This window comes from Humulus lupulus, chromosome 6 (assembly GCF_963169125.1).
Source record: "Humulus lupulus chromosome 6, drHumLupu1.1, whole genome shotgun sequence".
NCBI classification, from domain to species: domain Eukaryota; kingdom Viridiplantae; phylum Streptophyta; class Magnoliopsida; order Rosales; family Cannabaceae; genus Humulus; species Humulus lupulus.
This window is the reverse complement of record NC_084798.1, coordinates 7462874-7487058: the sequence shown is the minus strand read 5'-3', so window position 1 is coordinate 7487058 and position 24185 is coordinate 7462874. Positions and strand designations below refer to the sequence as shown.

Sequence of the window (24185 nt, the reverse complement as noted above, 5' to 3'; positions counted from 1 at the left end):
TTTATTTTTCACATATTAAACTAATTATTGATTTAATATAATATAACAATTATTAAATTTAAATTCTTTTTTATTTATTTTAACATTTCTTAAAAACTTTATAGTAGTTTTAATTTTTTAAAACTTTATAAAATTTCTATCAACATTTCGACAACATAACGACTATATTATTATAGGAAATACTTATTGCAGGATCTTTATTTATTTTCATGCAATTTACATATTATCAAACAAACATGCAAATTCCTAGAACATGCTCCTATGAAATTGATACAAATACAAAGTAAAGTAAAACTTACATTACGTAGCGGGACTGGAACAACTCCATTCTTCAATCTCTCTAACCCTTGATTCCTTTCTGTAGCAGAGTATTATCAGGAGATTGAACTAGATCAGCAACACAGTCTTCCGCACCAAGCCTTTGATCAACCAAGAACTAGTGTGGGTTGGTTCTCAACACATGAGACAGAGATCTAGAAGAGAAGAAGAAGAGATGGTGGCTAAGAAATGATTAGACTGTCTAGGTTTTCACTTACCCAGTCATTGAGACTGACTTCCTTATGAAAACCCTAAATATCATATTCCTTATATAGGAAACTTAATGGGCTTTATTTAAATTTAAATTTAAATTAATTACAAATAATAAACAAAAATAAAAACCTTGGGCTGCCATAAATGGACTTGGGCTCAATCTCTTTGTTTTGAATTTAAATCCCAATTGGGCCTTAATTCAAAACCTTTTTCGTTAATTAATTAATTAAATCCTTATTCAAATTAACTAATTATAATTTGAAACTTGATTTAATATTATTTATTTATATTGACACAAATTTATCAATATTAATAAATTTACCCAAAAATTCTCTATTATTCTGTAAATCTCATATCTCTATAAATTTTCCAAAATTGATCTAGTCAACTTTAAAAATCCTAATTGATAATTAAATCAATTAATTGAGACATTCTAGATGATTTACTCAAAGGTGATGCGGGGACCATGGATCCATGAAATCAAGCTCCAACAATTTATTTACGAGTAATTTCACTACCTTATTAATTTCTCGTGACTCCACTATAGAATCTGAATTGAACTCTTGAATCCATATAACATATTTTCAAAACCATAAATACGTTATCCATTATTATAACTATTACAATAAGTCAATCCTCTATCGATGACTTACTAACGAGATGTGTGTAAACTACTATTTTACTCCTCATCAGTATTTTATCCTTAACTCCCACTAAGTTCCTTATAAATGATATTTCTGTGAACTTAATCACAGAAATGAGATCTCAATCATTTAACCTTTTGAACAAATCAATTAAGGAAATCATCTTTTCACTTCTCATATAGAAGTTATAGATTTCATATATATGTAAGTATGGGCTAGACCGTAGGGTAAGCTAATAACAAACAAGTCAAAAGATTTAAATAATATAATTAGCATAATATTATCATTCAGAATTAAGATCGACTTAACCTATGGTCAACGTTGTGACATTGATTAGATTCGATAACAACGATACTTATTTATCAATCAATATTCAATATCGGTCCTAGTTCGATGTAACTAAATACATCCGATCTTATCTACTTGGTCAATGCCTTGGAAAAGACATCACACCCTGAATGTGTAAGTAGATCATATCGTAGATTGCCTAATCAGTGAAAATCCAATGCACAAATCTAATCTTAGGACTCGTTCTTTTGAACATATAATTACAACTATAATCTATTGTGACCTAGTCATTATAATTGTAACTATCCATGTTTGTATTATTTCAATAATCATGTAATAAAACAAGCAAGCAACACGATTCTCAAACTAAATGATTTCTACTATTTTTATTGACAATATGAAATCATGTAACATGTCCGACATGGTTTTATAAGTGCATGAAACCCAACAAACTCCCACTTGCCCCTTTAAAACAAATGGGACATGTTTCTCAAAACCATGCATTCTACATGCTTCACACACATGTTCATAAATGCGTGATTCACGCCGTTCAGCAACACCCTTCTGTTGCGAAGTCCTTGGGGCAGTTTCTTTATACAATTCTCCAAGTTCAATTAAATGGTCTTGGTTTTGATTATCCAAATATCCTCCACCCCACTCAGATTGCAAGATTTTTAACATTTCACCTAATATGATTTTAAAGCCATATCAATGAATTCTTTGAACTTCTTAACAAATTCGCGGAATTCCTATGCTTTAGGTACTTACATGTGTCTCAAGAGAAATCGTTGATGAAGGTGATGAAATACTCATAACCACCCCTCACTTGAACATTCATATGTCCCCAGACATTTGAACATACTAGCCCTAGTGGTTCTTTGGTGTAGCGTCCCAGAATTTTACTTAGTTAGCTAGATAGTAGTAGTTGTAGTATTTTAGATTCCGTGGATTTTGGTTCAAACCGAGACTTAGTTGGAAACTCATAGCAATAGTTATGAATTTTATAAGTTTAACCTATAGTTTAAGAATATTAATTATAACATAAGGTTTGATTAATATTATTGGTCCTAGGTGTATTATTTATTATAACATAATGTTTGATTAATATTGCTGGTCCTAGGTGTATTATTTATTATAACCTAAAGTTTAGATAGAGCCAATAAGAATATGACACTTGTCATAAGCATGATTATTAGAGAATTAGAGTTTGTTATTTTATGATTAGTTAAGAAATTTGTGGATTAGGTTGTTATTTAGATAATTAAATAGATTTTCCTGTAACTTTAGGGTACTGTAACTTCTGACCTATTTTTGACCCAGTTATATTATGAATTTTGAAAAATAGTAGTTCTATAAAGTTGTAGATAATTGAATTAGTTTTCTAACGGTATAAAGATGGTCGAAATCGGAGACCTACAACTCCAATTATGTTGATTTTACTACCGGTGAGTTTAGAGTTTCGAGATTTAGGAAGTTAGAAGTTAGGATTCTATATTTTTAATTTTTAAAACAAACTTTGTCTCCTTAGACCTACCTTTGAACGATTTGACTGAGTCCTAAGCCTTTGACTGAAGAATATTCAAATATTTGCAATTAAATTCATTATTTTTATTCAAAGCCAAAAAGAAGATATTTATTCCTATAACTCTATAAATAGGACTTAGAACCCAGCCCTTCCATTCACTCTTCAGCTGTGATCAAACTCCAAGGTGCTAGTGAGACCTTAAGGGTGATAAACAGTTGGGTTGGGCAAAAGCTTTGCCATTCTTAAGCTTTATCAAACACTTGGGAAGTGAGGATTAGAGTGTTTCGGTATTGGAGTTAGACCAATCCATAAGGTCAACTGAGGTACCCTTATTCTTAAGTTGAATTCTGTTTGATTCCTTAATTTCTTTAGTTTTCATTCAGGTTCTAACTTTTGTTATAGTTTTGTGGTTAGGTTTTAAAGTTCTTTGAACTTAAGTTGTCTTTTCAGTAAGTTTCATCTTGGTGGTTTAGTTCTATTCCTTTCATCTCTTTCCTTTAGAAATACTCACCATTTTTATTGCTGGTTTTAGGAGTGGTCCAAGTCCCGCATTTGTTCTCAATTATCCTTGTGTTGGTAAGGAAAATTAGATAGTTTAGTATTATGATCTAGTTTATGTAATGTATGATATAGTTTATGTTTGTATGACCTAACATTTTAGGTACAATAAAGGGGTAAGTGTGTCTGGACCTAAGGTGTCCAATGATGTATGACGGACTATGTCCGGTAGGCTCGGTTGCCAAAACTTTATGAAGGACCTATGTCCGGTGTATGACAGACTTTTGTCTGGGGCTTAATTGCCACCCCTATATAAGCACTTATCTTTTTATTATATCTGACTTGTTATTTTTAGTTATGATTGTGATATATGACCTATAGTTATGATTTATGACCTATGATTTATGATCTATGACCTATTACCTATGACTTATGACTTAGAGTATGACCTGTGATCTATGACTTAGATTTATGATTTAGAATTATGACTTAAGATATGATATGATCTAGATGTTTGTGTTTGTATGACTTTGGTGAATATGTGTTATGTTTGATTATATGACTAACCCTTGTTTGTATTTTCCTTACTGGGCTTAGAAGCTCATTCCTTATGATGTTGTTATTTCAGGAAATTAAGGATAGAAAGGTTGGTTGCGAGTGAGACCTAAGAGCTTCGTGATGTATTCGTTGGGGACCATATAGTCGAGCAAGATCAAGCGGGCTAAATTATTTATTTATTTATTTTAAAGTTTGTTTTATTTAAATGTTGCTCATTTTTATGTTAAAGACAAGTATTTTTTTTTATTTTTTATAAAACCATGGATCCATGTATTTTTTTTTTAAGTTTTTATTAAATAAAAGAGAAATATTTACGATTATGACCTAACGCTGTGTTCTCGGTAGTCTATGAGAAATTAGGGCATTACATTTGGCCCTTTCTCCTATCACAGAGAATGGATGTTTTGTCATTCTGCCCTCGAGACTAGATTCACAAACAGGTAGGTCACCCTAGGTGAGTTCCCTCAAAGGTCCAGCCTTTGTTAGTATTTGAATCCTATCATAGAAAATATGACTAAAGTGAAAATGCCAAAGGTACGTCATTTCTAACGTTATTTACCTTTTGTCGTTTAACGGTCCTAGATTTAACTGTCTTAAACAACTAATTATTTAGAGCATATGGTTCGTTTAGTTGCAATAGGCATGACCCATTTTTCATACATCCACCCCACAATTCACATCCATTTAAAGAAATAAGATTTTATTACTTGTGAAAGTAACTACAAATTGTTGTTGATGTAATAAGAAAAACTGAAATTGAAAATTTCGAAAATCGGAATAAAATAAACATATTCTTAAAACAATATATTTGTTTCCAAAATTCATTCAAGCTTATCATTTTGCCTTGTTTGATATGGACAACCCTTGATGGATTCCAAGTTGTGGCTTTTTATCCTTCATGGCTTTGCTAGTGATAAAAAATTGTTAAAAAATGTACATGTATGTTTAGTAGATTTTGATTTAGCGTTCCAAAATCGAAGTATCATCCTCTAAAAACACATGCATCTAAGACAAATTTAATTATCTTGGGTTCCATATGCCTTGAGTGCTGGGCAATCTTGTTCCAATTCTAGTCTCCTTGCAGTTGGAAACTGTAACGACCTGAATTTGCTAATAGGGCTTAGGGCCTTGATTAGTGTGTCTGGAGGGAAATAAATGAATTGATATGTTGATATGTGTATTCATGTGAATATATGATAATAATGCATGTTTAGTTGAGTTAAATATGCATGTGGGCCCCGTTTGGATATTAGGGGTATAAATGTGATAAATGTTATATATATATGTGATATGTCAGTGCAGCACGATCCGAGACAGTCTTGGGGAGCGGTTAGCCAGAAAGTCACAACAGGGTTGAGAATCCGACTTGGGGAGAGTCGAGGGGTAGTGTGGGTATTAGATATATTATGGGGTTATCGGGTTATAAAAATAAATATTTGGAGATATATTTGAGGATAGAATGTCTAGGAGGGAATATTGGGGAAATTTACCATTTTTCTCTCGGGGACGTTTTGGTACCCCGAGCCTTGAGGTGACCACATAGACTAAGTTAAAAAAAACAAAGGGAAGAATCATTTAGAGGCTTGTAGAAACCGACACTTATTTTCCTTCCAGCTGAGGATAGTTCTCATCTTCCTCTCTCTTTCACTCTCTAAGACAAACTTAAGGAAAATTCTGGTGGAAGCTAGTTAAAACAAGGAATTGGGCTGGGAAAATCTTAGGAGCTAAAAGCTTGAGGATTAAGGATCAAATTCAGAGATTTAACTCAGCAAAGGTAAGCTCTAACCATGGGAGTTAAGCTTGAATTTCTGCTGTGTTTTTAGGATATGCATGTGATTGGAACTTGATCTGTTCTTGGGTATTTTAGTTGAGTTTTGGAGCAGGTTTTGATAGGTTTCGATGTTGATGTTGAGCTGGAATGTTTGTGTTGATTATCTGGGATTGTTAGCTAAGTTTTGGGTGAATTGGCTTAAGGAAAAATGCAGAAAAATGATGAAGATTTCTGGGTTGGAGGTGAGGTCCGCGGCTCGTGTGTGTGCGTGCGGCCATGGGAGGCCGAGATGCTTGAGGCGCGCCGCGGCGCTTGGTGATGTGCGCCACGGCCCGTGTGGGTTACAGAGAGGTGCTAGCCTCTGTTTCGAGGCTAGCCGCGGCGCTTGTGGGAAGGGTCGCGACTCTTAGTGCCAGTTTGTGTTTTTAAGGGTGTTTAGGTTTGGGAGATCAGTGGTTAAGGCTCGGGATGGATTTTATCACTTGGATTGATAGAATTTAAGGTCCCGGAGGTTAGAGTTATGGCTCAAAGTTATTTAATGGATTAGAACTTGATGGATGGATATTGTTAATGTGTTGTGACTAGGGTTTCAGCGATGCTCAAGTTAGAGGATTGTGCTCGGGACATCGGTGCTCGGAGAGCTCGAGACTCAGGTAAGAAAACCCTTGTTCCCATAGAGCTCATATGCAGGGCTGAGCCCAATGTGTTTGAGTTGTAGGGCATAGCCCTTTGATTGTATTTTCTAGTATTCTGTACGTGTTTATTATGCTATGAGTGCAATTATGTGAATGATCGGCAAGATCCGGGAACGGTGTAGGCCGAGGTCGGCAGGGGGCGGGAACGGCAAATGCCCGGAAACGACGTTAGGCATGTTGAGTGCAAGGTCGAGTACGACAAGGGGCCGGGAGCAGCGTTGAGCATGTGGAGTGCGAGTTGCCAGGGCGAGTCCCTAAAGGATACCTGGGATATCCTCACGGTGTGGACCGCGAACCCAGAGCCTAGTAAAGCGTCTGGGACGACTAGGCCGTATGTGTTTAGCCTATTGATGGCTAGTTTATGTACTTGGTGTATAATTTGCATATGTTATCTGTTTGTGGGTTTTCTTGCTGGGCTTCGGCTCACAGATGCTCTGTGGTGCAGGTAAGGGCAAGGAGAAAGCCAACCAACCATGAGTGTAGCAGGCATGAAGCGGCGTGTACATGTTTGGCCAGCCTGGCTGCCACAGCTAGTGGATTTTGGGAGATGTTTGTAAATAAACTTAGATTTTGTCGTTTAGTCGACTTGGTTCGATTTATATGTTGTAAATGTTTCTAAACTGTATTTTGGGATCCCAAGTGTTAAACTTTTATGATTTTCAATGAAATGGAATTATTTCTAAGGTTTTTCCTCTGTTTATGGCTTAATTACACTATTTAACCTAATACCTTGATTAGCGAGTTGAACACACGTTTTTAAACTCACTTAGTAACGGCTATAAGGAAGTAGGGTGTTACAGAAACACTCCCCTTTTTGTGTACTTATAATCAGGCCATGCTCCAAGATGCTTTGCAGCTTTTGGTGCCTTGCCAATAGACTTCTTGTTCTTTTTGTATGAATTTCTTCCTCTCTTGCTCTTCGAAGAAGAAGCTTAAAGCAACTTATCCTTGAGCTTGTTTAGTAGTATTAGCATTCTTTCCATTGCTCGAACCACCATCAACAATCTTCTTTTAAAGGATTTGGTGATCGTTGCATATGAAAAATAGGAATATCTTTGATTATCACAAACTCGATGTTGTCAATTTTCTAAAAATTTTAGAAGATACTCTAACTAACTACAAAATACACAGTCATAAAAACAATCGTACTGGAAACTGTTTACTAGTCAGGAACACACCAAAGCTCCACCAGTAGTACTATTTTTGAAGCCACTATAATAGAATCTCCCATATAAATATATTATGAAATCACTTTCTATAAAAATACATTATTATTAATTTTTTTTTTTGTGATTACTTGAATATACGTGTTTGATTCATTGGGAATTTATGTTGCCCAACAAAATGTCTATATTTGATGCCAATGAACAAAATATTTTATAAAACAAAATATATATGTGAAATTTTAGCATTGATTTTAGAACGTGATGACAGAAATAACTTAACAATAGTATTTACGATTATGTGCCAAAGTATTTTGGTAATTTTTTTTTTCAGATTGAGTATTTTAATTTGTTTTATAAAAATCTTAAAATATTTTTGTAAACTTCCCATTATTATTTACTACAAAATAATATTAAGACAAATATAATTTTTGGTTTAAATTATAATTTCATTTATTTATTTTTTTTCAACAAAATGTTTGTATACGTATATATGTTAAACATATTTATATAATTATTAATTACTAGAGCTTAAATGCCTATTAAAAAATACTCAAATTTGAATTCCACAAATCTTTAAACAAATTAATATAGCTTAAATTTTATATTTTCCCTACTATTTCAATTAGGATTATAAATACCTAATAAATTCATATTAGAATTTTATAATTATTATTTTATTTTCAATTGAATTAAATTAGGATTATAAATACCAAACAATTACCATCCACATAGCTTTAGCAATAATGACTTTTGTAGTTCCTGGCTAAATCTTAAAAAATAATTGTTGTCCTTTTTGTTGGGCAAATATAATCTTAAAAAATATTCCCTTTGTAACCACTAAGCTTTTGCCAGGTTATTGAGCAATTGTTCTGTTAAACTACATTTATATTATTTTATTAAAGTAAATATAAAGATTTAATTCTGTGTAAATTATACCTATAACGTCCAATAATACAATCAAATTTTTGCGAAGACTTGCATTTAGAGTCAACTTTTGAAATAATCATAATGAGTTATTAATGTCTTGTTTGTATGTATGACCTATTCAAACTATATCATAATAGGAGAAGAGAAAGAAATGTGACGATGTGACGATGACACTCAACTATATCATAATGAGTCAATTGTATTGCGAAGAACAAAAAATTTACAGCAGGTGAAACAATCAACAAAATAATTTAAACAAGTTAATTTATATATATATATATATATAAATAATCTATCATAGAGTGGATTCCTACCCTATATATATATAAATAATAATCTATTGTTCTTTGTACTATTGTCATTATTGTTGATTAAAGTTAGTTAAGTTGATAGACAAACTTTATTTTTTCTTTTAGAAGAGTGTATTATAACACCACATTGCTCTATTGTAGAATGACCAATAACCTTTTTACAAGTTTAAATGTTGACATACATGTCAATCAGCATGCAAAGTAGGATTACACATGCCCAAATCTAGTCAGGTACGTGTAGCATACTTTGCACAATTTTTTTTTTTTTTTTATGGGATATTTGTGATGGTGAAATAATCTTCTAATAAAAATAAGAATATTTGAAGATATTATTGATAAATGAAAAATTATTATTTTTAGAAGATTCGAATTCAACAGATACGAATTTGGTGGGAACAGCTAATGTGTCAGATCACATTTCTCAAGATAGAAGTAATAATTAATTACTTCACATATTTAATTTCCTGAAGTTTATTATCTTGAGCAGCACGAAAAATAAAAGACAAATATTACAGAAATGATTTTGAGTAAGCATATAATAGTTTGTGAAGATACAACTTCCCTTTATATATATATATTATGATAAAATCAAACTAAATAAAGAATTATATGAAAATCTTACAAACTAATTCAAACCATTTAATATTCTGAAAATCAATAATATTAAAATTATCTTTTAAATAAAAAGATTTTTTTTTATAAAATTTCCAATTTTAGAATTTATATTATTTAATTTCAAAAATTATTATTTTCATTTAAATTATTATTATTGTTTATCAAATCTCTTATATTATTTTTTATTAATAAAAAAATAACTTGAGAAATTTATTAAAAAAATATTTTATATTTTATTTAGTCTTGTATTGTACCAAAAAAAGTATAGTACTAATACAATATAATTCATTCTAATTCAAACCAATCCTAATTAATAATTCTATCCAGTTGAATCCAATTTCACATACCAAACGAGCCTGAAAAGAGTTCAATAACTATGTAAGAGAGGTTCTTTATTGAACATTGATTTATATATAAAGGATCAAAAAAGGGAGAAATTCTAATTCTTAACTAATAAGCAAGTTATATTTAAATTAATAAGTATCTAAACATAAATATTAAAAGATAATTATAAAATATATTTTTCTGAATATTTTTATCAATAATTGTGAAATAAAATAAAATAATAAATATATAAAAAATGGAAAATGAAGTCAAAGTCTTTCAAGTAAAACAAAAATTTGATTGGCACAGAACATGACTTGATATCATCTATATATTTTTAGCTTATGTTTTGGGCATGAAATGTTCAGGTCAACACTATATATTTTTATCATCTATATAGCGAATGACACATATAACTTTTTACTAAAATCAATGAATAAGGTTGATTGATTGCTCAAGGTTAGCTTTGTCAAAAAGTGAGTCATGTAGGTGTTGGATTGATTAACTAGTGTGATCACTGACAGAACCAAGATCTAAGCAATATTTAACCAAAAAAAGACTTGTAGCATGACTTATGTTTAATGAATATTATGACCTAGGAAGTAATTTCTCCCAAAAAAATCACATAAAGTATATTATAATTTTGGAAATTTCAAGTTATAATTAGTGTCTTGTTGGTACGAAGTAATTTCTCCCAACCCCTAGTTAAAGAAGAATAAGAAGATGAAGATGAAGATTAGAGATTTAGGACTCGTTCAGCCTCAGATTTAATTTTTGATGTATTTTAGATTCATAACTTGTTTTCATTTTTATTTAACGAAAAAATGGTTTTAGTTTTTTTTTAACAATTTTCTTGTTTTTTTTAAAAATTTTATATCAAATTTTTTATTAAATAATATTTTATTTTATAATTTAAAAATGATTTTTTTCAATTTTAATATTTAAAATTCATCAAATAAAAAATATGAGGGTATTTTAGTCATATTGAAAAAGTATTTGACCAAAATCAGTCTCAGAGCGAGTATTATTTTGTTCTATTTTACAAAACATAAGATCCAAATTGTGATTTAATAAAACAGATGGTCCGATCGATAACTTTTGCAAAATACATGTGTCAAAATGATATTTATCTTTTTTGTAATATTGAAAATTCATCTAATTGGAAATTAAAATTTGAAATTCCCATCTAAACTAATCTATTTGTTTTTTTTCTCTCTTGAATATTGGTTGTAGAGAGTTACAAATATTGAAATAGTCCCAAGTGTATTTGCTATTGATGTCTACTTTATATAGATAAGGCAACAACCTTTCCGAATTTCCCGATGGAGGAGGGAATTAAGGCTACTACCAAAGCTTGCGTCGGATCAATCTAGTTAGAAATTAAATTATGAAATTATTTTCTCAATTTTAATATCTTATATATTTATACATATATGAACTATTCAAACAACCTCAAAATGGGGGAAGAGAAAAAAAAAAAGGTGACAATGATGGTTAACTATTAATTTAGAATTTTGAAAATATATTTAATTATAAACGAGGTTGATAGTTCATTGCTCTCTCCATTTAAATTTATATAAATTATACACATATTCTTTGTTGATAATATCCATAAGTTTATCCTAACATGTATACGTGTGAAGCATATATGTACCGATGTAGACCAACAAAAGTCTCTCTCCCATTACTTTGCAACTCAAAGAAGATAATACTCTTAAATATAAGATATTATATATACATATATAATATATATCTTTTATATAATAAGTAGGTAAATAATAGAAATTCTTCATTTTAAAGGTTTTTTATTTTTTAATGTTAACTTTAATGGAATATTCTTATATTTAATAGTAGTTTGTAAATATCATTTAAACTTAAATAAAATAAATTATCTCAAAAATTAAAATATAATATTTTTTTAGATAGTTTACAATAATAGATATTTAAAAATAGTAAATAATTAAACAATTTAAAATATGATATTTTTGACATATTTTATAATGACAATTATTTAAAAATAATAAATAATTAAACAAATTAAAATAGGATAATTTTTAAATATTTTACGATGATAGTTATTTAAAAATAATAAAATCATACATTTTATAACATAAATAAAATTTAATTAAATTTAAATTCACTTATTAGAGTAATATCATATTAAACATATAATATAATCTACTATCAATTATCAACAATTTTTTTTTTAAAAAAAAAAACTAGCAAGAAACTTAAATTTAAAATCCATGTATAATATTTAATATTATATTAAACATTTAATATATAACAATTAAATGGAGAATACCTATGTGAATTTGTGTTACTCCCAAATTCAAAAACCAGAACAAACATAAATAAATTATCTAATTAAAATATGATATTTATTTAAAATTTATATAAATTTAATAAAAATAATTAATAAATTCTATAAATAAAACTAAAAAAATGTGCATTGCATGTTACTTGTATCTAATATATATTTAGTAAATTTGTATCATTGTCATATAAATTTTAAATAAATAAACAATATTATATATAAAAGAATGACACAAACATATTATTGGAAAAATTAAACCAAAATATTGTTTATGATATTTTCTAAATATATACATATAAATATAATATTATAATATTTTAAAACATAAATGATAATTTTTCAATAAAAATTAAGATTATGTATTATATTGATATAAGTATTAAATATTAGTGCATTAAAAATTATTAAAAGAATAATATTTTATTAATGTATTTATTTTCCAAAAACAGGTGGTCCACACATTTTTTTTTTATCATTAAAGTTATTTAAAGAATCATGTGATCTCAATGTGTATCTCATATGAAGTGGTAACTGCTCCAAAAGTTCTAATATAAAGCTTGGTTTGGTTAGAGAGAGATTTTAAAAGAACAAAAAAGAAAGTTCATAGTTAGTCGGCTGAAGGTACGACTTCTTTGACAATCTCTGTTTTCGATCTTAATTTATTTCAGTTCTATTCATCAATATATAGTATGAGTGCATTTTTTCGTCAGATCATTACATTTTTCAGACTGTAGTTTATCCTCTCTTTTTTTTTTTTGGTTGAGTCTCTGTTGATTAATTTTGATATGTTAAATTAAATAATGTTTTTTCACAAATTAAATTTACCAATGATAATATTTTAAATTATAAATCCTTCCATATTCTCTTCCCAATTATTTCTAGATAAATCCTTCACTTTTTTTCATTAAATTTCTTTTTCAAACACCTTCAAACATTTTTCTAGTACAAAATTGGCTCCTAGTAATTTTTAAAAAAAATTAAAATATATTTTCACTTTCTATAATGTGTTGTTTAAAGTAATTAAAATATTTTTTCTAATTTTAATTAAAATATTTTTTAAGGATAAAAATTTAATCGCAATTTCTTCAACTAAAAATAAAAATAAATATAAACATATATAAATAATTTTAAATAAAAATAAAATGTATCATTAGAATTAAAATCGACAGTAACATTATAATATTCAATTTCTATGCGTGTGAAAATAAAACTACATATAAAAAACATATTTCTTAAAACTAATAAAGTAATTATAATACCTAACGTATGTGAGTAAAATAAAAAATTGTATTAATTATTTATCTGAATATATAATATAATTTGTAATAATTAATTAATTAAAATAAGTGAGAGGAGAAAAAGGGTAGCAATAGTCTACTCTATTATAAAACATACGGGTGCCTTTTTAGGACAGGGAAAATTTCATTTTTCAAAATGAAAACTATTTATACATCCGTTGATTCGATTTTTCATAGCTTAAGAACATTAGAGCATAGATTCAAGAATATAGATATGAGAATGTAAATAACACAATATTTTAAAGTGATTCGACCTAACAAAGATGACCTACATAGTTACTTTTATTGATATATAAGTTTGAAGAACCATAGTTTTCAACCAGTTACCAGTTGCTCTAAAGTCCTTCACTTTGATATTACATAAGGACTAGTTTGAACATAGAATAGAGTTTCTCTGCCTACTGGTATTATGAGTTGCCTCCTTCACTTAGAATCTAGTTTCTATCAAATTCACATTTTCTCATCCAAAACAATAATGGAATCAATTATATTCAAAGTCAAAATTGCCAAGATCAAAACACAACCTTCACGCAAAAGAAAATCAAACCACAACACTAGCATGCTTTTCTATGAAAATCAACCAATCAAGAAATCACAAAATCAAAGAAAGAGATGAATAGGTAGAATTTCTAATAGTATCAAATCACACTAACTATAGGTTAAGTCTTTGATACCTAGGTTCAACCAATACCAAAAACACAAGATTCTTAGATTCAAGAAGAGAAGAATAGACTAGAGGATTCAACAAAATACAACATCATATTACCTTTGCTCCTCCTAGGTTTACGAAACCCTTCTCTCTTTCTCCTCCTCATGAGCTATCTCTCTCTCTACCCTAAGAGCTCTTCATGCTCTCATTTTTTCTATTTAAGGGCCTAATGGTCGAAGCCTAAGTGTAGGTGGGAAAATTGAACTTTCCCAAATTCTATTTTACTTTTATTTTTCCTTTAAATTAAAATTATTAAAGAAAAGAATATGTCAACCTAGCTAAATAAGGAAACAATTCTTTTCCTCGGTCTTCACTTCCCACATGCCTACTCTCTCTCTTCCATAGAATTCTATAATTAGGGAAACACCCACATTCCTTAATCTAGTCTAGGCTCATGGCTATCCACACACAACTATGTGCATGTTTTTAACTTATACCATACACTCACACACACAATCAAACACACTTGCACTCAAGCACAAAATAACTAAATAAAAATAATTAAATTAGATCAAACAATTATTCACTTAACATTTAAATAAATAAAATAAAACAATTAATCAAACACTAGCTACTATAAATAAATAAATAAAATAATAATTTGGTGCGCTACATATCCAAACATTATTTGGCATACAAACTCTATAACCCTATTACATATCATTTGTTAAACTTGCCTTCGTTAGTTTATCATTTATTCTTATGGGTTATTCTTTTCTTCGTTGTTCTTTCAATGTTACAATTATATCATATATTTTGATCAAAGCTTAATTTTGGCAACCAAATAAGTCAATAATATTATGCACTATTTCGTATTCCTTAATTAAAAGCAAGCTGCCCAAAAAATTAATTAGTCTATGTATATTTTTTACACCAGAGACTAAGTGAAAGCTTCTTGTCTGATTAAAACATGGAGAGGTATCCTCGCATGGAAGTGATATTCGTGGTTCTTCTCTGTCATTGCATATCAAGCATGAGTGGTACTACCTTTGGTTGCATAGAAAGAGAGAGACAAGCTCTCCTAAGCTTGAAACAAAGCTTTCAAGATCCTTCACACAAGTTGTCCTCTTGGCAAGGTCAAGATTGCTGCCAATGGAAAGGAGTAGCCTGCAATCAAACCACGGGTCATGTTGTCAAGCTTCATCTCAGATCCTCATCAATGGATTTCTCATATTCACCTTTCAACAGATATAATACACTTTCCCCATGGCCTTTGTTGCCTGACTTACAAGCTAATGAGGTGAGCTCTAGTTTGTTGGAGCTGCAACATCTCAACTACTTGGACCTCAGCGGAAACAACTTCAGTTCTAGTAGGATTCCCAACTTCTTTGGCTCAATGAAGAATATGAAGTATTTGAATCTGTCTTTTGCAAACTTTAGTGGAAATATTTCTCTTCAATTTGGAAATCTTACTAGCTTGCAAGTGCTTGATCTTCAAGGTCTTTTCGGTGTTAGTAATCCTACTTTCCAGTGGGCTTCAAATCTTTTGTCTCTCCAATACCTTGATATGAATTGGGTAAACTGTTGGAATGCATCAGATTTAATGCAGGTACTTACCAACCTTCCTTCTCTGTCACATATCAGCCTATCTGATTGTAGACTAAATATGGTCAATTTTCCTTGGCGTTCGATCAATTCCACATTCTCTGCCAGTGTTCGATACCTAGACCTTTCCATGAATTTTCTTGGAAGATCAATTCTTAATGATCTCAAAAATATGACTTCTCTTGAAGTACTTGATCTTTCAAATACCTTTTATGTTAGTAGTTCCTCAATTCCAACCTGGTTGGGTGATTTTAAGAGCCTTGTTTACCTTAATCTTGCATGGAATAATTATGATAGCTTTGAAGGAGAAGGTGGCTTGCTCTATATAATAAATAATGCTTGTTCGTTGAAGTCATTAGATTTGTCAGACAACACAATTGGAGAAGTGTTAGATCTTCATCAAATACATTCAACCAAATGTGCCAAATATAATCTAGAGTCATTAAACTTAGCATATAACAAAATGAGTGGTCCTTTGTCTAGTTGGTTAGAAGAACTAAAATCCTTAAGATACCTTGATCTTTCCAGGAATATATTTCACGGTCCAATACCATCTTCACTTGGAAAATTTTCAAATTTGGAATTTTTAGAGCTATCATATAACAAGCTAATTGGGTCGATTCCTGAATCCTTGGGAAGATTGTCAAGTTTGAGAGGAATTCTTCTGTCAAATAATCAGTTGACTGGGATTATTCCACAAACAATTGGGAAATTGTCAATCTTAGAGGGGTTGGATCTTTCATATAACAATTTGAATGGGGTCATTCCACAAACACTGGGAAAATTGTCATTGTTGAGCTGGTTAGATCTTTCTAGAAATCAATTAAATGGAAGCTTTCCTAAATCACTTTGGAAATTAGTTTCCCTAACATTCTTGGATATATCATCAAATTCCTTGCAAGGTATTATATCTGAGGATGACTTTGCTAATCTTTCAAGGTTGAAAAGTTTGTTAATTGGTTCCAACAATTTCTCATGGGATATGAATTCAAAATGGATCCCTCCTTTTAGTCTTTATCACATTAACTTGGCTTCTTGCAAAGTTGTAGGGTCTCATGAGTTCCCTCAATGGCTTCAAACACAAAGAGAAGCCACTGAATTGAATCTCTCAAATGCTAATATTGTTGGAACATTTCCAAATTGGCTTCATAGCATGTCAAAGATGGTCTTTTTGGATCTCTCTATGAACCAAATCAGTGGGCAGCTTCCAAAGAATGTTGGTCCCATGCCTTTTTTATTAACTCTAAATCTTGGTAACAACCTGATAAATGGTTCAATTCCAGAGTCATTATGTGAACTAGAAAGTTTGATCACTCTAGATCTCTCAAGAAACAAGCTTTCTGGGATATTGCCTCACTGTTGGAGAGACAGCCAAATCGTGAAAGTCATCAATCTATCACACAACAACTTGTCAGGGACTATTCCAAGCTCAATGGGGAAATTATTACAGTTGAGACGGTTGCATATGAACAATAATAACCTTAATGGGGAACTTCCTTTGGCTTTAAGGGGTTTCTCTGAAATGATGCTTCTTGATCTTGGTGATAATAACTTTTCTGGACCTCTACCAACTTGGATTGGAGGAGATAGCTTCCTAAACATAACAATTTTGAGGCTACGCAACAACATGTTTAGTGGAAGTATCCCTTTAAGCTTTTGCAAGCTCTCTGTGCTGAAAATTTTAGATCTTGCAAATAACAATTTGAGAGGAAAAATTCCTCATTGCTTTGGAAATCTCACTGGAATGATTGTTGAAAGAAATTATTCAAGTTTAATTGATGAAAGGGCTCCTCCCGGTGTTGAATATGGAACTGGATGGGGAAAAGAGAAGGTTTCGCAGGTGATGAAAGGAAGAGACTTAGAGTATACAAAAATACTTCTACTTCTTGATAATTTGGACCTCTCAAGCAATAAGTTAGTTGGGATAATTCCAGAAGAGCTATGTGTGCTATCTGCCTTGCGTGGTTTGAATTTGTCCCATAATCATTTGTCAGGCAATATTCCTAACAATATTGAAGAGTTGAAGTCCTTGGAGTCTCTTGACCTTTCAAACAACAAACTTTTTGGTGAAATTCCACAAAGCATGTCCAAATTGTTATCACTAAACAAGCTCGACTTGTCTTACAACAATCTGTCAGGCAAAATTCCAACAGGAGCTCAACTTCAAACGCTGGATGATCCAAATATCTATGTTGGCAACAATGAACTGTGTGGAACCCCGTTGCGAAAGAAATGTTCTGGAGATGATGATCGGAGAAAAATTTCACCAACGACCAATGCCCACGAAGATGATGATGACTACAAAGATAGTAGGATCGAAAGAATATGGTTTTACTCTATGGTAACACTTGGATATGCAACTGGATTATGGGGAGTAATTGGGAGTCTGGTTTTCAATAGAAACTGGAGGCATGCTTTTTTTCGTTTCACTGAAAACTCCATGGATTGGATTCTTGTGACAGTAGAAGTGAAAATTGGGAGACTGAAGAAGAGCATCATGAAGTGGACCAACTAATAAAGATGTCTATTGATAACATGTATTCCTCTGTGTGTAATTGGCTCTTAAATATTGCATAGGTAGTCTTCATCTGTATGTACTTCATAGGACGATCGATTCTCTCACTTTTGTGTATTTCATCTTAATTTATGTTGTCTTGTATTGTTTAAGTTGTAACATATTGCCACAATAGTTTGTCAAAATACATAAGCTAGTTTGTCAAAGATTTCCTCATTTGCTTCAACTATGCTCATCTGTTGGAATTGACAGATGCCCTCCGAGTTGTATATTTTTTCCTTCTCGGGACAACATTTGATGTCCTCCTGTGGTTAAATTTCCACTGAGATGCCAAGTCATATTGGTTGAAATTAACCTGCCAACTGATATTCCTGTGTATCAAATTCTGGTGCAACAGGGGCATTGTACCTATGCAGTATCATGTCCCCCTGCTCCAATGCACAAGTAAACACAAACACAGAAGGAAAAAAAATCAAATAAATAACATGAACTTTCTGTTTACTCATACAAAAAACAATTACTCTCACATTCAAAGTCATGATTCCACAAAATTAATACCCAGACACCATAAAGAAAGCACCAAAAACACATGCATGCTACAGAGAAGGGGAAAAAAGGAAAACACCCACTAACCTACTGAAGAAGTCTACTGCGGTGGCGATGGATTTAGTCGCAAACCCAGGTGGGTGCCTCCGTTCTTCTTCTTCTTCTTCGTAAGATATCACCAATTGCCCCTGCTCTGCCTGCCTTGTCTTGTAAGAGATGAAAGGTCTCAACTTTACTAACTATTATTTTAATGTAATGTGTTTTCATTATCTTTTTAAAACTATTATTTATCTTTTTAAAGCATCAAAACAAATAAAAGGTACTATTGTTTTTTCCTGATGTTATTTATACAGGTACTTGATAAAAAATGTTGGTATTAAAGGTTACCAAAGTTACATTTCAATAAAATATAAGTTATTAAATGATTATATTCCGTTTAATATATGAAAAAAAATCAATGACATGCCTAAAAAAATTTTAATTGAAACAAATTATATATTATAAAAATATTTTTCGATGACATTTTTAAAATTATGTCAGTACCGTAACTTATTAGCATTTTTGAAATATCACTAAAATTATTTTATGAATATAAAAATAAATAAATAACAAATGATTTAGTGACATTTAAAAATTATTACTAATTATAATTAATTGATATTTTAAATTGCCCCAAAAAATAATCTAATTTAGTGACAGTTCTTTAACTTTTAATAGCACTAAAATAGCAAATGTAAAATGCCACTAAATATTTATAATATTAACATTTAAAAATATCACTAATTCATATTTTCGGTAAAATTAGATTTCTATCAAAACACATAAGTTTTAAGATCGTATTCAGGAATTGTTGAGATGGTCAGACGATTAGACAAATATATCCAACTACATATCGTGAATGTAGATTTCTATCCATTAGCACTACTTCGAATGCAAACTTTAAATCCATAAATATGGTATTATTATTTTTTGGAAGTTCAAAAGAGTAGAAATAAGCCACATTTTAAATCCAACTAATTATGTTGTAGCAAAGTAAAATAAAAACTTTGCGAAGAACATATTTTCAGTTTAGGAATTGTATAAAATCTACCTTTGATAAAGTAGAGCATAAACATCAAATTGAACACTAAATTCACGTACGAAGTTAAAAATAAAGAGAATTTTTATTATGTAACTTGAAAAGATAAAAATACAGTTACAAAAAGAAGAGAATTTCAGAGCCATTGTAATTGATGAACTTCATGGAGGAGTATCCATTAGTACTACTTGAAATGCAAACCTCCACCTTGTGACATTTGATAGACACCACCAGTTGATGAATAAGCTTTTCATAATAGATTTCTGAGAAACAAAACATGGAAACAAAATTATGTAGGGGAGAAAAAGAATTGATATATAACTAAAAATAGTTAAATTCATCTTAATTACTGAAATGTTTGTGAAAAATTATTCATAATTAATTACCTGCTACTTAGAAAGACTTCTCTTCAATAAAGTCATGTTGACACAAATTATCACATATAAGCAATCTCCAAAAGAATCAACAAAATTGAAGAAGGCAAGTCTCCCTGAAGTATTAAGCAATAAAATACCACAAATTCCAGCAAATCCGACTACAAATCCAACTCCAATTCCCATATGAAGCCCTGACATGTCAAACCATTCTTCATCTTCAACAAAACTTGAATGATCTTGATGATAATTTGGTGACTCATCGCCAAGACATGAATTCGCCAGTGGACGTCCACACAATCCATCATTATCGATGTACATCAAAGCATCAAAACTTTGTAGTTGAGTGCCAATAGGAATTTTTCCTAATAATTTGTTACATGACGAATCTAAGAAAGACAAAGAAGATAAACTAGCCAGGCTCGTTGGAATTACACTAGAAAATTTTTTGTGTGATAAATCTAGTGACTCGATAGTTGAGCAATAGAGTTGGAAAATCCACTGCCCGAGCAGAACGCACTAATCTGCGACCTGCAAGTTTTCCGAGCACCAAATTCATGCGTTGGCTTGGGGGCGAAGAACTTCTTGCGCAATTCATGCCTTTCTGTAACTTCTTCAAGTTCCCAATATTCGCTGGGATAGCTCCACTCAAATTATTCTTCGAAATGTTCAGTTCAATCAATTCAACAAGATTTGTTAACTCCTCGGGAATTTTTCCATTCAATTTATTACTTGATAGATTAATTAGATTTATTAATCTCAGAATCTCTTTGAATTGGCGGTTGACTCCTTTCCACATAATAAATGTATCCATCTCATAGTTTAGACCAATATTATCATCTAAGTTAACATGTATCTGCATGTTACTTACTTGAAAAATGTCTCTTTTATCTATCATCGAGGAGAAATTTTTTATGCATGAAGGAATATGTCCACCTATATTATTCATGGAAATGTCAAATATTTGAACAGATTGAAGATGGCATAGATTTGATGGTATGGCTCCAAAAAGATTATTTGATTTTAGTCGAAAGAAAATCAAATTTGTTAGTCTTTTCCCAATCCAAGTTGGTATATTTCCTTCAAGATTATTATCCTCGACATCAAGAACCTTAAGTTGCGTACAATTTTGTAAGGATGAAGGAAGATTTCCAAAGAAATTATTGTGCCCCAAAAGCAAATATTGAATTCCATGTAACAAACCGATTGATCTTGGAATTTCTCCAAAGAAATTGTTGTTATCTAATTTCAGAACAGTCAGATTCTTTAAATTCAAATGACAATCGAGAAGGCTTCCATTCAACATGTTATTTGAAATGTGAAGAATTTCTATTGACCCATGTACTGGTTCACAAAGAAAAGTCCTTAGACTATGAAGCATATTATTAGAGAGAAACAATGTCTTCACATTTGATAGATAAGTTGGAATAGGACCATATAATTCATTTGAAGACAGATTTAGAATCTTCAACTCAAAAATCTGATTAGAAAATCAATTTGGAATCTTATCATAAATTTGAGCATTAGAAATGTCAAGTAAGGAGAGTTTTTTTTTGGGTTTTGAGCCAAGCAGGAAATTGTGGACCTAACTTGCATGACCCCAATAGTACATCAACTAGTTGAAATGGTGGAACCCAAGTAGAGTTGAAGGTCAATGTTAAGGGGTTATCCAAAAAAGAAAGCCTTTTCAAGTTGGAAAGTCTTTTAAAGTGAGCTTCAGTGACAAGTCCCGTGAAAGCGTTTGAAGAGACATATAAATTCTCAAGATGTTGGAGCTCACCAATAGCTTCAGTTAAAGTACCAGTGAAAGAGTTCCATTTGAGAAACAAAATCTTAAGATGATGAAGCTTGCCAATATCTTCCGGTAAGGTACCATTAAGCTTATTGTAAGAGACATCCAACAATCTTAGGGATTAAAATTTTGAAAGATGCAGCAACGGTCCTTCTAATTGATCATCATAAAGGCTTAATTCTTTTAGAAAGACCGGAAATGCTTTCGAAATTGGAAAGGATCCTTTTAATTGGTTTGATCTTAAATCCAATATTTCTAAAGAATCTTTAGCACAACCTCTAAGGCTTTCTAAAACATCCGAAAGTGTTGTATTGAAATTATTCTCTGACAGAGAGAGCTCTTGAAGATTGCAAAGACTTCCCAATGATTTTGGTATTCCACCAACAAATTCATTGTATGACAGGTCAATGTGTGCAAGAGTTCTTATGTTTTGAAAACAATTTGGAAGTGGACCTCTTACTTCATTTTCCAAAAAGGTCAAACTAAAGAGATTGCTACTTATATTGAGCAACCATGGAATTGTCTTAGGATGTATGGTATTGTATACAATGTCAAGTTTTGTGAGAGAATTTGAAGAGCTTTTGTTGATGACATCTATTGTCGGAAAAAGACAATTATATAATCTTAAACTTGACAAAGAGGGAGCAGTTTTAATGGATTGAAACCAATTTGTGGCTTTGGTGAAATTGGTGTTACTCAGTTTAAAGATTTTTAGGGAAGAGAGATGAGAAAGCCATTCAAGATTATTATCAATCATGAGACCATAATTGTCAATATCAAGATTGAGAACTTGTAACTTAGTGAGATTCCCAAGCTGGAAAGGAAAAGCATCGACGATAGGATTTTGTTCAAAGTTGAGATACTTGAGTTTAGTTAAAGAACCAATAAACTTGGGAATTTTACTGAAGTTATTGCAACTAAGATCTAAGTACCTCAAATGTTGCAAATCAACTAAGGAGGGACCAATTTCACCACCCATTGGATGGAACCAGGTGCAATAGTATTGTACTCTTCTCCGTATATTATGTTTGGACGAAGATTAAGCATAATAATATGATGAGTTAAGTTATCACACCTGATTCCTTTCCATGTACAACAATCTTTTTGGCTGCTTCTCCATGAAGATAGAAAGCTGTGTGGATCAACAAATACTTGCTTCAAGCTGAGAAGAGCTTGTTTTTCCTTCTCTATGCAATGAACTTGAGAGTAGTCTCCGCTTGGTCCATCCATACTAGTACTGCCCTTACTCCATACATGACACGTGGCTAGCACCAGCAGAAGCACTACAACTTTGATCATATTGAGAATTTAAAGTGAGATAATTAAGGGTTGCCTTTCTATCTAGCTAATACATCCCATATGTATATATAAATTACTTAAAATAAAGAAGAGGACCCACACGGTTATAGTGTCATTAACGCAATAATACACGGTAAGAGGACCTACACTTTTCTTTAATTTTGCCCTCTTCAAAAGTTAACAATTTTATTTTAATAACTTATCTTTTAGTGATTAAAGCTAAAAACTACTGATTAAAGCGTGTAGATTTTAATAACTTATCTTTTAGTGATTAAAGCATAATAATGGTAATATTTTTATTTGTTTAGAGTTACTAGCTCATATATAGCATCTACGTACTTTAAAAGTTTAAAACAACCATTATAGAATTAATCAATCCTTCAGCTTTTGTTTTAATAGAAAATTATTAAATCTTATTCTGATATGTATATTTCCCAAATAATGCCGAAAGTATGAGCAAACACCAAGTGGATGTACCAAATTATATTTTCCTTGAAAATAAAAAGACTTAATAGATAATTAAGAAAAAGGAACTCCATAGATTTTATAAAATACAATACTTTTTACATTTTGCTGCTGTACATCTTTTATATTTGTAGAATACTATTTATTAGATATTTTTAAATATATTTTTATTTCAGTAATTTTATTTTAAGAAACCACATTAATATAGAGTTTAATATACATTAATATTTTTTTTTTCAAATTATAATTTTTGAAACATATATTAATTGCATGCATTAAGAATACCCATGATGGCCGGATCATAGTTGTCTTCCCCGTTGCCAGTGTACTGCCAAAAATGGTGGTCAAAATACAAAATTTTGTTTTAGAGCTTTTTGATCCGTTTCTTCACGTC

At 30.8% G+C, this 24185-nt stretch overlaps 2 protein-coding genes and 1 long non-coding RNA gene across 3 annotated transcripts; 1 reads left to right on the top strand and 2 right to left on the bottom strand.

Annotated features, from left to right (window-relative positions):
- Nucleotides 1-403: 403 nt before the first annotated feature.
- Nucleotides 404-14580, bottom strand: LOC133781570 (uncharacterized). Its single transcript, XR_009870152.1, has 2 exons — nt 14235-14580; nt 404-473 (listed from the first exon to the last, which is right to left on the bottom strand). It is a non-coding gene; the product is annotated as an uncharacterized LOC133781570 (long non-coding RNA).
- LOC133781569 (receptor-like protein EIX2) lies at nt 12635-19114 on the top strand. The gene is made up of 2 exons (XM_062220609.1): nt 12635-12791; nt 15055-19114. Exon 2 carries the CDS (start codon nt 15088-15090, stop codon nt 18235-18237), a length of 3150 nt encoding a protein of 1049 aa, XP_062076593.1. The 5' UTR covers nt 12635-12791; nt 15055-15087; the 3' UTR covers nt 18238-19114.
- Nucleotides 19115-19978: 864 nt separating this feature from the next.
- LOC133784612 (receptor-like protein EIX1) lies at nt 19979-23006 on the bottom strand. Its single transcript, XM_062223904.1, has 5 exons — nt 22221-23006; nt 21846-22115; nt 20836-21715; nt 20376-20600; nt 19979-20124 (listed from the first exon to the last, which is right to left on the bottom strand). The coding sequence occupies exons 1-5, from the start codon at nt 23004-23006 to the stop codon at nt 19979-19981; spliced, it is 2307 nt and encodes a 768-aa protein (XP_062079888.1).
- Nucleotides 23007-24185: the final 1179 nt, after the last annotated feature.